The sequence below is a fragment of the Dictyostelium discoideum genome (genome assembly GCF_000004695.1).
Source record: "Dictyostelium discoideum AX4 chromosome 4 chromosome, whole genome shotgun sequence".
NCBI classification, from domain to species: domain Eukaryota; phylum Evosea; class Eumycetozoa; order Dictyosteliales; family Dictyosteliaceae; genus Dictyostelium; species Dictyostelium discoideum.
The window spans coordinates 223,636-239,432 of record NC_007090.3 but is presented as its reverse complement, the minus strand read 5'-3'; the positions used below and the strand labels follow the sequence as shown (position 1 = coordinate 239,432).

The 15,797-nt window shown below is 22.7% G+C and overlaps 6 protein-coding genes across 6 annotated transcripts; 5 read left to right on the top strand and 1 right to left on the bottom strand.

Annotated features, from left to right (window-relative positions):
• Positions 1-827: 827 nt before the first annotated feature.
• DDB_G0283103 (hypothetical protein) lies at positions 828-2,270 on the top strand (the record flags this gene model as incomplete). The annotated part of the gene is made up of 1 exon (XM_634143.1): positions 828-2,270. The coding sequence occupies one exon, from the start codon at positions 828-830 to the stop codon at positions 2,268-2,270; it is 1,443 nt and encodes a 480-aa protein (XP_639235.1).
• An 813-nt stretch (positions 2,271-3,083) lies between these two features.
• On the bottom strand, positions 3,084-3,743 carry DDB_G0283101 (hypothetical protein; the record flags this gene model as incomplete). Its single annotated transcript, XM_634142.1, has 1 exon — positions 3,084-3,743. The coding sequence occupies one exon, from the start codon at positions 3,741-3,743 to the stop codon at positions 3,084-3,086; it is 660 nt and encodes a 219-aa protein (XP_639234.1).
• A 952-nt stretch (positions 3,744-4,695) lies between these two features.
• Positions 4,696-6,989, top strand: DDB_G0283133 (hypothetical protein; the record flags this gene model as incomplete). The annotated part of the gene is made up of 5 exons (XM_634141.1): positions 4,696-4,915; positions 4,995-5,229; positions 5,297-5,545; positions 5,614-5,920; positions 5,997-6,989. The coding sequence occupies 5 exons, from the start codon at positions 4,696-4,698 to the stop codon at positions 6,987-6,989; spliced, it is 2,004 nt and encodes a 667-aa protein (XP_639233.1).
• Positions 6,990-7,680: 691 nt separating this feature from the next.
• Positions 7,681-10,850, top strand: DDB_G0283139 (hypothetical protein; the record flags this gene model as incomplete). The annotated part of the gene is made up of 4 exons (XM_634140.2): positions 7,681-7,971; positions 8,042-8,531; positions 8,629-9,612; positions 9,700-10,850. The coding sequence occupies 4 exons, from the start codon at positions 7,681-7,683 to the stop codon at positions 10,848-10,850; spliced, it is 2,916 nt and encodes a 971-aa protein (XP_639232.2).
• A 1,626-nt stretch (positions 10,851-12,476) lies between these two features.
• On the top strand, positions 12,477-14,124 carry enoA (phosphopyruvate hydratase; the record flags this gene model as incomplete). Its single annotated transcript, XM_634139.1, has 4 exons — positions 12,477-12,564; positions 12,738-13,053; positions 13,136-13,634; positions 13,723-14,124. The coding sequence occupies 4 exons, from the start codon at positions 12,477-12,479 to the stop codon at positions 14,122-14,124; spliced, it is 1,305 nt and encodes a 434-aa protein (XP_639231.1).
• A 1,259-nt stretch (positions 14,125-15,383) lies between these two features.
• Positions 15,384-15,721, top strand: DDB_G0283135 (hypothetical protein; the record flags this gene model as incomplete). The annotated part of the gene is made up of 2 exons (XM_634138.1): positions 15,384-15,396; positions 15,489-15,721. 2 exons carry the CDS (start codon positions 15,384-15,386, stop codon positions 15,719-15,721), a joined length of 246 nt encoding a protein of 81 aa, XP_639230.1.
• Positions 15,722-15,797: the final 76 nt, after the last annotated feature.

Sequence of the window (15,797 nt, the reverse complement as noted above, 5' to 3'; positions counted from 1 at the left end):
TGAAAAAAAAAAAATTCACTGCTCAGTGGAAAGATATTTTATTGAAATTTCCCTGGAACATTAATAAAAAATTGCTAATTTTTTTTTTCTCTTGAAAAGACTAAATTTTTTAATTTTTTTTTTTTTTTTTTGGGTGATTTCCTTTGCAAGAAAAAAAAAAAAAAAAAAAAAATCTGTGGCAAAAAATAAAAAATTTTAAATTATGGCTTGTTTCGGTATATTTAAAAATTATTATCTGAAAGTGTGTTTGGATATCCATTTTTTTTGTTCTTTATTATCCAAGATTATAGAAAAAAAAAAATTAATTCTTTTTTTAAAGAACAATAAAATTTTAGAATAATTTGAAAGGTGTTCTAAATTTTATCTCCATTTACCCAAAAAAATTTTTAAATCATTTTTCTTTGATTATTAAAAAAAAAAAAAAATAAAAAAAAAAAAAAAAAATCAAATATATATCCACTTCTCCAAGAGAGTTCGATCAATATAACAATTAAAAAAAGATTACCATATTATAAAAAATAACATTTTCAAATAAAATTCAAAATTTTGGTGGTTTCTTTTGAAAGAAAAAAAAAAAAAAAAAAACCATTGAGGAAAAAAAAAGGAAAAAATTTTATAAATATGGCTTATTTCGGTAAATTTAAAAATTAATATCTGAAAGTGTGGTTTGGTATCCAATTTTTATTCTTTATTCTCTAAGATTATAGAAAAAAAATAAGAATTCTTTTTTTATCAACATTAAAAATTTTAGTATAAATTTAAAAAAAAAAAAAAAAAAAAAACATCAAATCATTTATTTAAATATAAAAAAAAATAAATTGAAAAAAATGTTATCAAGAAAATTTAATATTATCATATTATTAGTTTGTGTTTTATTTGTTTCTGCTATTAAATCCAGTTCAAATTTAGGTTCTAGTCCAAATGCCAACCCTACAATTTTAAATTTAATTGTTGATTCTAACAAAATCAATTCATATTCAAGTGAATGTGGTAGTTCTTTTGAAGACTCGTGTAACAATATTGTGGACGCTGTGAAATATTTCCATGAATATAATAGCAAACCAGAAAACATTAATTCTACATTGGTTTTGAAATTAGCAGATGGAACATATCCTGGTAAAGTAAATTATATACATAGTGGATTGGGTTTAAATATAACAATTTCAACATACACTTCAAACTCTAATGATGTCATTATTGATGGATCTGATATCCAAAATTATTTGATTGATTTTGATAATAAAGGTGATAACCCACCTTCTTCAAAAACATATTTAAAAGTATCCAATGTTGCCTTTGTAAACTTTTTCAGCCTTGACTATGACATCTTACATTCAGATACTGTATATGGAAAGATGGAAACACAATATATTTTTGAGAGATGTAAATTTTTAAATTCTACAAACTTGAGATTCTCAGGATATGGAGAATCAAAAGATGTAAATTCAATTAGTTTTGAAAGATCAATTTTTGAAAATGTTACTTTCAGAGAAAATTCATTTTTTTCCAGAAATTACACAACATCCTTTACACTTACAAAATTCAATTCAGTATCATTTGACGATTCTTTTATTGTTGAAGAGATAGATTCAAAAAAAACAATATTTGAATGTGCTTTTAATCAAGTTTCTTTTGGTATTAAAACCCAAAAGTTATATTTTATTGAGGCAAAGGACATATCAATTGAATCTTCAACTTTTAATCAAATTATAGGTCCAAAAAGTTCAACTCCTGCTTGTTTGTTAAAAATTTCAAATAACGTAAATATTGCTACAATTACATTAAATTCTTTTAATAACTTTGATGGTGTTTTGGTAGAATCAAATAAATCTAGTATTTCATTCATTTCAAACGAATTTTCAAATAGTAATAACAAACCAATCATCAAATCATTGAATTCAAATGTAATATACGAATTAAATACTTTTAAATATTCCGGCAATTCAAATGATGATCAATTAATTGATTGCACAGGATCATCAATTTCATTTACATCAAATAATAATGGTAGTGAGATTTTTGAAAAAAATCCAATTTGTAAAGATTGTTTTATAACTTTTGGTTCTAAAACAGTTTGTTCTAAAAAAACAACAACAACAACAACATCTTCAACCTCTTCTTCAATTACAACCACCGGTGAAACCACTCATACTTCTACCACTGGTGATGATGATCATCCAAATGGTTCAGTTGATAGTAAATATGTTTCATATCAATTGTTAGCTATTATTTTAATAATAATTTCTTTATTAAATATTAAAATCCATTAAAATTCTCTCCTCATTTTTTTCTTTACAGTCAAATAAAAAAAAAAAATTTGTTTTAATCACTTATTTATAATTAATCTTTTTTATTTTTTATTTTTTATTTTAAAATTCATTTGAGATTTAATTAATATTTTGGAATAAGAATGATTGAGCGAGAATAATAAAGATAAAAATGGATAATTATTTGAAGAATGATCCAAAAAAAAAAAAAAAAAAAAATATCTAAAATTTCCCCACAACAGTTACATTTATTTTTTTTATATTTTATATCACTCTTTATATTTTTGACTATTATTTAAATAATTCATATAAAAACTATATTGTTATTTAAAAAAAAAAAAAAATGAATAAAAAAAAAAAAATAATTAATTTTTTTTTTTGTTTGTGATATTTTAAAAAAAAAAAAAAAAAAAAAAAAAATTTTATTTGCTGTTAAATTTAGCATTTATTAATTAAATCTTAAAAAAAAATCACAATATGTTTGAACTGTTTCTATTAAATAAATTGATATTATGTTTTTTTTCAATTTTTTTAATTTTTATTTAAGATTTAATTAATAAATGTGAATAATTTAAGATATTTAAACAATAACAACATCAGAGAATTATTTTATTTGAAAATCTATTAACTTTTTTTTTTTTTTCCTAAACATTTTTTTTTTGATTAAATATATTATAATATTGGATTACTAATGGACTTTAATATGTTTTTTCTTAATTTATATTTTTTTATTTATTTTATTTTATTTTATTTTATTTTATTTTATTTTATTTTATTTTATTTTATTTTATTTTATTTTATTTATTTTATTTTATTTTAAAATAATATACTTATTAATAAAAATGCCAATAATATAATATTATAGCCTGAAATTAATTTTGATGATGTTGAAGAATCTGGTAATGATTCGGAGCAAGATAAATATTGATTGTTTTTAGCTTTTGAAAGTAAATCATTCTTACAATCAATTGAACCATAGGACTCAGTACTTCCAATTCCAGTACAATCTTTAGAAGTGTAGGTTGAAATAGAGTAATTTTGGAAAGGATCATAATTGATTTTAATATTTGTACCACATACTGATGAACATAAACCAATTGTAACATTTTTATCATCGACACAAGAACCTTTAACAAATTTGAAAGAATTAAATTTTGGATTTAATGTTGAACAAGAAACTTCCCCATCATATGCAAGACGATTAATTTCATTATTGCAATTAAATGGAATAATAAAAGGAGTGTCTGTGTTAAGATAGTTACCAATGGTTCGGCAATACAGATCTGTATAGAATGTGATTTTTTTATTGTTTCCATCGTTCTGGATTTTTGCATATTTATTACAAAATGATCCACATTCATTCAAATTTAATGTATTACTATCGCAACCCTTTGCTTTTAATTTAAATACGTCTTGACGTGATGATACAATTAAAAATATATTAAATAAAAATAAAAATAATAAAATAAATTTCATGGTTATGATGATTGTTTGAAAAAAACAAAATTGTTAAAAAAAAAAAAAAAAAATTATTTTTAAAATAATTTAAATTTAAAACCTTTTTTTTTTTTTTCGCTCTACCCATAAAAAGTTTTTTTCTTTAAAAACCAAGATTTTTTTTTTTTTTCTCGTCAAAAGTTCACTAAAAAGATTTTTTTTTTGCACAGCTCAGAAAAAAAATTTTTTTATAATAAAAAAGATTTTTTTAAAATAATTTAAATTGTTGAAACCTTTTTTTTTTTTTTTTTTTTTTTTTTGCACAACCAAGAAAAAGTTTTTTCTTTAAATACTAAGATTTTTTTTTTTTTTTTTGAATTCTATTTTTTCCCCCCATTCCTTTTAAAACTAAACTTTAATTTTTTTTTTTTTTTTTAATTCAAATTTTTTTTTTATAAATGTTGTAGGGAATTTTCCATAAAATTTCACTACAGTAGCGTAGTGAATTTTATTATTTAATTTCACTACAGTAGCGTAGTGAAAAAAAAAAATCACTGACCTTAAATTTTTTTTTTTTCAAAAAAACAATAAAGTTTATTAAATTATTATCTTTTATTTGATTATTAGTTCTATATAAGTTTTTTTATTTTTTTTTTTTTTTATTTTATTTTTTTTTTTTTTTATTTTATTTTTTTTTTTTTTTTTGCGCCAAAACTTTTTTTTTTTTTCCCCAACAAAACTTTTTTTTTTTTTTTTTTTTTTTTTTTTTATTTTCATTTTCCCAAAATGAAACAAGATAAAATAAATGAAATTATAAATTATTTAAAATTTATTGAAGATAATAATTTTGAAAATACTAAACATAAAAATTATAAATTTTTACATGATGAGTAAATATTTTTCCTTACAATAACACAATCATTTTTTAAATTCTGACCAATAAAAAACAGAAACAGAAAAGAAAAATTATTTAGAATTGAAAAAAAAAGTCATGAATTGTGGCGGAGATAGAAATATATCAAAAGAAGTGTGTTTAGAAGTAATTAATGATTATAGAATGGTATCACTCTGGGAAGAAATGCATAAAGGTCATATAGGAAGAGATGCAACCTATGGGAACTACAAGACTAAATATTATAATATGGGATTGTATTCTTTTGTATCTGATGCAGTAGATACGTGTGACATTTGCCAACGAAATAGAATAAAAGGTTTGGTATCAATCATTTTTATATGATGTTTTGTAACTTTTATATTAAAACTCTTTTAATAATTTAAATAAATTAATAGGTATAACAAAGGATTTTGCTCCAATTGTAGATACCGAGGAATACTCAAGATTGGTTTATGATTTAACATCAATTAAAGGTGAACATAAAGAAAAAGTTACATACGATGATGATAATGAAAAGATACTAACTAAACTAGATGATCTTATCCAATATGACTCTGTACAACCGTACGACACCGATGTTGTTTACATTATTCTATGCATAGATTCTTTTACAAAATTTGCTACTGGAAGGTATTTATTTTTTATTTATTAATTTATTAGTTTTCTTTTTTTATTTTAATTATCATTTATTTTTTAGATGTTTGACAACAAAGAGAACAGTTCCCATATACAATTTTTTGGCTCTCACGTACTTTGGCAAACCTGTGAAAGTATGGCACTGCGATAATGGACGTGAATTTAAAAACAAAGTCCAAAAAGAATTCCTAAAACTTTTTCCAGGCTCCAAGTCAGCACATGGAGCTCCTCGTACACCAACAACTCAAGGTATGGTAGAAAGATTGAATCGAACTATCAAGGAGAGGATCTCAAAATTAAAACAACAAGAGTATGATATTGTGAACAATATAAATTATCGATATGTTTATTAATTAATCATTTATAAATAAATTTTAGTTTTCTTGATGGTACTTCTAGGTCTCTTTCTGAACTATTAAAACAAGCTTTGTATGATTACAATAATACAAAAACAAGAACAATTAAAATGACACCATCTCAAGCTGTTGGTATTGTTCCTTTGTTTATTAATGTTCAATCAGAACAAGACTCTCAATCAATTGGTGTTTCAGATGTTTCAAAAGAAGAAAGAACAGCTATTATTCTTGAAAATCTCACAAGTTACCAAAATCAATGGAATTCAAAACCACCAAAGGGATTGAAAGTTGGTGATACTGTACTCTTTCTAGAAATTAAAAAAAATAATGTAAGTAATTAAAACATAAAGATTAATAATATATGAAACAGTAATAATTAACAAATTTTATATTTAATTCTAATAGAAAATATTGATTTTGTGTAAAATTCATAAGGTAATACAGGAAGACACTAAACAACTTTATAAACTTGAATTTTTGGAAGATGGAATCAATAGCCTTCAAAAAAAAGGTTTATACTCTGGTTTTGTAGGAGGTAACAAGTTGGTTCTTTATAAACAATCAACAGTTGATATTTTTAGAACATCGCCAAACATACAAAAAGATATTGATTCTTTTACTTCTGGTCTTTATTTAAATAATGATGGGAAAGTTATTGAATTTCTGGTTCAGTTTATTAAAAATCTTGGTAAGGATTTATCCAATTTCAACTTGCATCAATTGGTAACACAAAATGATCCATTTAGGGTTTTGGAAGATGCTCTTAACAATCCATCAAATATTCCACCTATCATTAACGATAATCCATTTCAACACAAACTCAATAATGAAATGGAACAAGAAGAAATACTCCCATTTTTAAATAATAATCCAACAGCGCCAAATTTAATGAATTGTTTGAGAAAGGATATGAATTTAAAAGAAATAGTACCACCAATACCTCAAGTGCAAATAATACCATCGTATACTATACCACAATCTGGTAGTGGTATAGTAACAACTGTTAAACGTCTCAGAGGCCGTCCTCATAAGATACCAATTGTTAATAAACCTCCTTTAAAATCACATTCTAAACCATCCAAATCACCTCTCAAATCACCATCCATTTCACCTTCCAATTCACCATTTAAATCACCATTTAAATCACCTTCCAAATCACCATTTAAATCACCTTCCAAATCACCATCCATTTCACCTTCCAATTCACCATTTAAATCACCTTCCAATTCACCTTTTAAATCACCATTTAAATCACCTTCCAAATCACCATCAATAGGAAAAATCGTTAATGTGATACCTTCAAAAAAAGTTGCAAAAACAAAGTTAACAAGGACACAAAAATTAGAACTTGATTTGGTTGCAATTAATAGAAGGGGGTATGGGGAAATTAGAAAATAAAAACAAGTGGCCAAATCAAAAAAACAAAAAAAACACAAATCAACACAAAAAATTAAAAAAAAAAAAAAAAATTAAAAATTAAAAAAAAAAAAAAATTGAAAAAAATAAAAAAAAATTACATTTGTTAAAAAAAATAAAAAAAAATAAAAAAAAATAAAACTTAAAAAAAATTGAAAAAACAAAATAAAAAAAAAAAATTGAAAAAACAAAATAAAAAAAAATTTCAAAAAAAAAGAATGATCGAAGAATTAATAGATTCGATAAAACTCTTAAGAAATTTAGCCATTGAATATGGCAATGAAGAATAGTTAGATTCAGAGGAAAATTTGACTAAATTCCTCGAAAAAGCAGCCAAAGTACTATATGTAAATAGTGGTGATGCTTTAATCGTTAAAAATCCAAATATGATGTTAGAAGCATTAGAATTAAAATCAAAACAATTTCACCAACATTGTGTAAAAACTGTAATAGAAAACGAATTATATTTGGACTTTTTTGTATACAAAGGAAAATGCAAAAACATCAAATGCACCAGAGGTAACAAAGCTAGAAAAAATTCAATTGTGTGCAGTGTTTACAGTGATATGGTAAATAAATAAATTGTTTTATTTTTTATTTTTTTATTTTTTTCTTGTTTTTTTTCAGATTAAGGTGATAATATATTATTATAATATACTATTATATATAATAAATGATTTTTTCAAATTTAATATTATCAACAATTTTGTTATTATTTTTTATTACAGCTTTAAAAAGTAGTGAATCAATCTTTAGTTCAATTACTCAAACTGGTAATGATTTAGAAATTAAATTAGCAAAACCATTATATGTACTTAATATTACAAGCTTAGATTATTTATATCATGAACTAAATGGTACATCTGTTTTGAACTCGTGTATTTTTAATTCAAATTTTTATTCTTTGAATTTAACAAGATTAAAAGATGTTGTATATCGTTTTGAACATAAAGTGGGTTCAAGTGTAAGTATAACCAAACTTGATTAAAAATAATAAATATTATATTATATTAACTTTTATTTTTAAATAATAGTATTATCACTTTTTCTCTATTTGTTCCGAAATGCCCAGTTTTAAGAGTCAATCTGTTGTTGCAATTTTGTATGGGAACATCGCGGATCATATTAGGATAACTGGAAATTTAAATACAGAAACTTTTGAACTTGGTAGGTTTGGTTTTGATAATTTTGCACTAAAATTAACATATAAGAATCCTACCTCCGGCGTTTGTTATAATGGTAATAATGAAGATTACAGGAGTGGTACCACAAGAAATTATTATTTCCAATGTGATGAAAATCAAGAATTTAATTTTACTCCACCATCAACCAAATATTCTGATGATTGTAATGTAGATGTTTATATTAAAACAAAATATGTATGTCCATATAAAAATATCAAAATAACACCAATTAAATATTCATTAATTCAACCAAATATTTTACGTTTTTCATTGGATGAAAATTCTTCAAATTTAATTTCAGTGAATAATGATAATAATGATTTTCAAGTTTTACCAATAAGTATGTATAATTTATATTTTTATTATTTATATATACTACTACTACTACTTTTAATTAAAATAAAAATTCTAAAATTCTATAATAAACCTTTTTTTAGAGCCAATAATCAATAGTTGTGAAAATAATGGTGATATAATTACAGTAAATGGTTTATTTTTAAAAAATTTACAATTAAAATATACATTTAATTTCCAAGGTGGACATACAATAGACCCGTCAAATATAATATCATTCAATTCAACTACATTGGTAATAAACTCTACAGGCTTTGTTGATAATAACTTTTTTATTTCTCTCTTTGAAAATAAATCTGAAAGCTATCCAATTTTAAAACCACAACAACAAATGGAATTACGTTCATTTATTAATTATTATTTATACATTGATTGTATAAATTGTGATGGTGCAAATTTAATGGGTTTATCAAAAAATTATACAAAAAATAGAGGAGAAGCAGTTAAAGTAGACATATATGATATCACTTTGAATGATAATGGTGGAATATATTTCGAGGCTCCAATTTATCCATTTAAAAGATCTGGTGCCTTACAATTACCAACTGATTTTCGTAAAATTAGTGACAATGAAATATTTCAATTTAATGGTAGTTCAATAGTATCAATAAGTGGCCTTTTCATTCCAAAAGTTTATGATAATCAAGCATATATTATAGGAAAATTAGAATTTTCAAATGGCACAATTTATAACTTGGATTATAATACTTTGAATAATAATTTATTATCAGAAGGTAAATTCAATATTCCAAGTGGTAATGGTAATGGTAATTTTTCAATTTATATTAAAGATAAAATGGTTCATTCCAATGCATTTAATTATCAACCACCATTAAAATGGATATCATCATTCACTCAAAATCAAGAAAAAGTACAATTACATCTTTCATTCCCATTTTCTTTATTTCCAATAACAAGTATTAAATATAATGATAAAAATGGAAAAGATTTAGACTATACTTTAATTGAACCAAATATCATTTCATTCAATTTAAATACATATTCTACAAATGTGTTTTCATTTAATGATGATTATCATAATGAAACTTTAACAAATGGATTAAACTGTAAGTAAATACTATTACTTTTTACTATATTAATCATACAAAACATTTAATTTTAACACTTTCAAAAAATATTATTTTCTTAATTAGTCCGTCCAATTATTTATAGTTATTCAATTGAAAATGATATAATAACAATGGAGGGTCTCTTTTTATCAAAATTGTCAAATTATAATTTTTATCTTGATGATATTAAAAATGCTGTTTCTTATGATCAAGTAACCTATTTCGATATTTCAAGATTAAGTTTAATTATGAATCAGGCTTCACATGTATATGTTTATAGTGATGAAAATTCGTTTACTAAGGTACCAGATATAACTATTACAAGCGAGCAAGACCAATTATTATTTACATGTAGTAATTGTTTAGGTGGATATATCAATATAGACAATCCACAAAGTAATCAAGATTCTCAATTCTCTCAAATTGGTACAATTGTAAAACAATTTAATACAAAAACAATTTTTAATAAGTACAATATTTTTACATTTACTAAAGATTCAAAAACAATAGTTATACAACCACCATTACCTACAAATTTAATAGTTCATGAATATTCAGCTCAATTTTCAACTTTCAGTAATAATACTATTATAGTTAGTGGTGATTTCTTGATGGATAGTTACAATGGTTTTGATTATATCGATTTCCAATTTCAATTTGACAATGGTACAATTCATTCAGCAAAAAAACAACTTTTATCAAAATCTGATCAAAACTATAAATATCAAATAAATGCACCATTTGCATATGGTTCTGGTAATTTTAGTGCATCTGTTACTTTTGAAAATATTAAAAAGACAATAACAAATTCATTCCCATTCTATTATCCAACAAAACCAATAGTCACTTCAATATCAACAATCAATGATCTAGGTCTTACAATAAGTGGTGATGGTTTCTTTGGTGTAAAAATATTTGGCTCTTTTAAAACAATTACTCTAATTGAAGAAACTGGTCTTTTTTCAGTTCCTACCGAATGTGAATACACTCATGACCAAGTTACAAATACAAAAATTTATTGTCGTTTTTATCTATATTCCCCACAATATTCTCAAGATGATCCAATTACAATTCAAATAAGAAACTCTGGTGAATTTGAACCATTATATACCCAAACCTTTTTTTATGATTCAAAATTTAATCCAGAAATTTTAAACAATGATATTAGTTTACATTCAGTTTTCTCCAAATTACTTGCAACTCTTTTTATTATATTATCAATATTGCTTCAATAAATAAAATATTAATAAAATTACCAAATTAACTTTCAATAAAAAAAAATTGACACAAAAAAAAAAAAACATTATTTTGATATTTAACTTTTTATTATTATTATTATTATTATTATTATTATTATTATTATTATTATTATTATTATTATTATTATTATATTATTATTATTATTATTATTATTATTATTATTATTATTATTATTATTATTAATCGTTCTGCCAAGAGTTGATAACCGCAATTCTTGATAGGACAGTTGACATTCTACCCAACAGAAGAGATCAAGGAATGTAATGTTGCATCATGTTTACCCGCGAAAACTTTCTACTTTTTCTATTTAATTGAAGTTCTTTCATCATGATCAATACTAACTTCTTGCTATAGGATAGAGGTAATGCACAATGTTTGCAAAGAATATCAAGTTCCAATACTTGAGAAGGTGCTATATTCAATTATCACACTAATATATTGATTAAGATATTCTTGAAGGTCAGTATGTTCATGATTACTGATACAAATGAATCTATAAATAGTTCTTATTGCTTAATAATCAACCCCAATTGAATTTTTACTATAACTAGTTGGGCCTTGAAAAGTATTGGATGTTTACGTGGTACCAATACTATTACTATAACTATTACTATTACTATTACTATTACTATTATACCAAAGATTAAATTAAAAAAAAAAATAAAAATAAAAATAAAAATAAAAATAAAAATAAAAATAAAAATTTAATTAATCATAATGGACCTATCAGTGGATAATTGAATTAATTATAATTAACTCAGCATATTTTAAAAAAGATCGAGTTATCCCAGAATAAATTCAGTTATTTTGAAAAATTTTTCACTTTTCATGTGTTTTTTTTAATAAAACACATTATTTAAAACAAAAATTTTAAATAATATTAAAACATATTTGTTAAGACCTATCGTAGAATTAAATTTGGTTGTATTTATAGAGAAATAAAGAAAATATAAAAAAAATGAACTTCGAAAAAAAAAGGAACTTCAAAAAAAAAACCACATATAAAAAATAAATCCTTTATTTGAGCCCCGGTATTTTTGATTTTTTTTTGTCAATCATACTATTTATTTTATTTATTTATTTATTATATTTTTTATTTTAATTGTGAATAAATGAAAAAAATTAAAAAAAAAAAAATAATATGGCCAATGAAAAATTTTTCGCAGTGAACGTGAAAATAATTACGGGTTCAATTTTTTTTTTTTGCATTGGGACATTTCGGAGATTAAATTTTGGAAAAAAAAAAAATAAAAAAATAAAAATATATATCAAACCAAATAAAAAAAAATATAAATAAATAAATATATATTTTTTTATTTTTATTTTATTTTTTTTTTTTTGTTTGGTTGTATAAATGTAGATTTATTTTTTTTTTTTGATTTTTTTTGATTTTTTTTTTTTTTGTTTAAAAGTGATGGGAATTAAAAAAATAAAAAAAAAAATAAAAAAAAAAAAAAAAAAAATGAAAATAAAATTTTAATTTTAAAAAACTGGTGAGCTCAATATTTTTTTTTTTTTTTTTTTAATTTTTTTTTTTTTCTCCCACCCACTTATTACTTTATTTTTTTTTATCTCTATCTATATATATATCATTTTTTAAAATGAGCGTCATCAAATCAATTAAAGCCAGAGAAATTTTAAATTCACGTGGTAACCCAACTGTTGAAGTTGACCTTTACACCGAAAAAGGTAATGTATTTAAAATAAAATAAAATAAAATAAAATAAAATAAAATAAAATAAAATAAAATAAAAAAATTCTTTCATTCTTCTTTTTCTTTTTTTTTTTTTTTTATTTATTTTTTTATATTTTTTGAAAAATAATAATTTATTAACTCAAACTTTTTATATACATACTTATAGATGGTGTTGTTTCATCATTCAGAGCTGCAGTTCCATCAGGTGCATCAACTGGTATTTATGAAGCTGTTGAATTAAGAGATGGTGATAAATCAAGATACTTAGGTAAAGGTGTACTCAAAGCAATCAAAAACATTCTCGAAGTCATTCAACCAGCCGTCATTGGTAAATCAGTTTCCGATCAAGCTGCTATCGATAAATTAATGATCGATCTCGATGGTACCCCAAATAAAGGTAAATTAGGTGCCAACGCTATCCTTGCAGTCAGTTTAGCTGTTTGCAGAGCTGGTGCTGCTGATAGAAATTTACCACTTTACAAGTATGTATTATTAAATAAAATATTAATAATAATAGTAATAATAATAATTATAATTATAATATTAATAATAATAATTATTTAGATATATCTCAGAAATTGCAGGTACTAAAATGAGATTACCAGTTCCAGCATTCAATGTTATCAATGGTGGTTCACATGCAGGTAATAAATTAGCTATGCAAGAATTTATGATTTTACCAGTTGGTGCTAAAGATTTCAATGAAGCCTATCGTATGGGTTCAGAAGTTTATCATAACTTAAAGAATGTCATCAGTGGTAGATACGGTCAAGATGCTATCAATGTTGGTGATGAAGGTGGTTTCGCTCCACCAATTCAAAGCAACAAAGAAGGTCTTGAACTCTTAAAACTTGCCATTGAAAAAGCTGGTTACACAGGTTTAGTTAAAATTGGTATGGATTGTGCTGCCTCTGAATTCAAAGTTGAAAATGGTTACGATCTTGACTTCAAAACTAAAAACAATGACGGTTCAGCTGTTATCTCTGGTGAAAAATTAGGTGATCTCTACAGAGAATTCATTAAAGAATATCCAATCATTTCAATTGAAGATCCATTTGATCAAGTAAGTTTTTTTTTTTTTTTTTTTTTTGTTATTTTTTTATTTATTTAAATATTTTTAAAACTAATAATAATTTTTTTTTAAAAAATAGGATGATTGGGAATCATACACTAAATTAACAGCATCAGTTGATATTCAAATTGTTGGTGATGATTTACTTGTTACCAACCCAGAAAGAATTAAGACTGGTATTGAAAAGAAAGCATGTAATGCTCTTTTATTAAAAGTTAACCAAATTGGTTCAGTCACTGAATCAATTCGTGCCGCTCTTGACTCAAAGAATGCATCATGGGGTGTCATGGTTAGCCATCGTTCAGGTGAAACTGAAGATACCTTCATTGCTGATTTAGTTGTTGGTTTAGGTACTGGTCAAATTAAAACTGGTGCTCCATGTAGATCAGAAAGATTAGCCAAATACAATCAACTTGTTAGAATTAACGAAGAGTTAGGTGAAAACCATAACTATGCTGGTTTAACTTTCCGTAAATTTTAATTTTACTCATAATATGTGAAACAAAACTAAAAAAAAAAAAAGAATAAAAAAAATAAAAAAAATAAAAAAGCAAAAAAAAAAAAACACATTGGTAAATATTGGTTATTGAGAAAAATAAATATAAATCTTTAAACAATTTTTTTTGTTTTTTTTTTTTTTTGTTTTTAAGAATGTTTTAAATAATATTATTTTAAGAATGTTTTAAAATAATCATTATCTCCAATTATTAATTAATCTATTAGTTCACTTTGAAAAAAAACATAAAAAATTATTTGTTTCTATAATTTTTTGTAAAATTATGGAAATTAAATAAAAAAAAAAAAAAAAAAAAAAAAAATCTATCTTAGTAACTCATTGTCATTATAAAAATCCAAAATATTTAAAAATTGGGAGGGCATTAAAATACAAAAATCTATATTGGGCTTATGAACATTTATAAAAAAAAAAAAATCAAAAAATTATACCCCTAAAATATCGGGGCTATACCAAAAAAAAAAAAAAAATGAAATTAAAAGATAATATTTTTTTTTGGGGGTATTCTTTATCTTAAATAAAAAAAAAAATAATAAGGTGGTAAAATAAATTTACAATTGTTTTTTTTATAAAATAATGTAAGATTGGTAGTGTTTAAATAAATATATTTTGACATTTACCCACACTTAAAAATAATAATTAATTCATTTTATTAAATATTATTTTATTCAATTTTTATTTTTTTTTTTAAAAGAAATAATTATATTTTTTCTATATATAGTAATAATTTAAAAATAACATCCATGTGGTATTAATAGTAAATGGGGACAATTTAAATTTTTAAATTCCCAACAATGTTGCATTTTGCTCATTGAGGGTACTTTTTTTAAAATTAGATTTAATTTTAAATATATTCGTTTAATTATTATTTACATTTTTTTTATTTTTTTTTAAATTTTAGATAATTAATGAACTAAATTCGTGGGATTTACAACAATAAACATTGGTAATTTTAAATTTTGGTAGTAAATCTATTATAAATACAGTATATTTTTTTGTTTAATTAATTCATTTAAGATTTCTAGGAATTTAATTTTGAATTCAAACAATAATATTATTTTCTAATTTAATTTTTAAATTTTTTATTAAATATTTTTCTTTACATATATTAAAATTGAAATTTAAAAAACTATAAATTGGAACAATTATTTTTTATTTTTTTCATTACAAAATAATTCAAATATTTTAAATAATCAAAAAAAAAAAAAAAACCAATTTTAAAAAAAATGTCAATCTTTAGTAAAGTATTAGTTTTAAAACTTTTTAGAAAAAAAATAATAATAATAATAATAATTAATTAATTATTAATTTTTAATCAAAAAATATTTTAGATTCAATTGTTTCATTAGGTTCAGTTTCATCAAGCAACAAAGTTTCAGTTGCAAATGGATCAAGTTCATCATCATTTGGTTCAAACGGTATCAGTGGTGCTAAAACATCAGCCAAAGTAAATGCCACTGCTAATGTTAATGCCATTGCTGATGTAAATGCTTTATTAGCTACTGCTACCAATGCTGCCAACACTAATGTTAATGTTGCCTCTGCAACAAGTTTAAAACTTTAAAATAATAATCTTGGAAAAAAAAAAAAAAAAAAAAAAGGATATCCTTTTTTTTAAAAAAGTAACAATAAACTATATT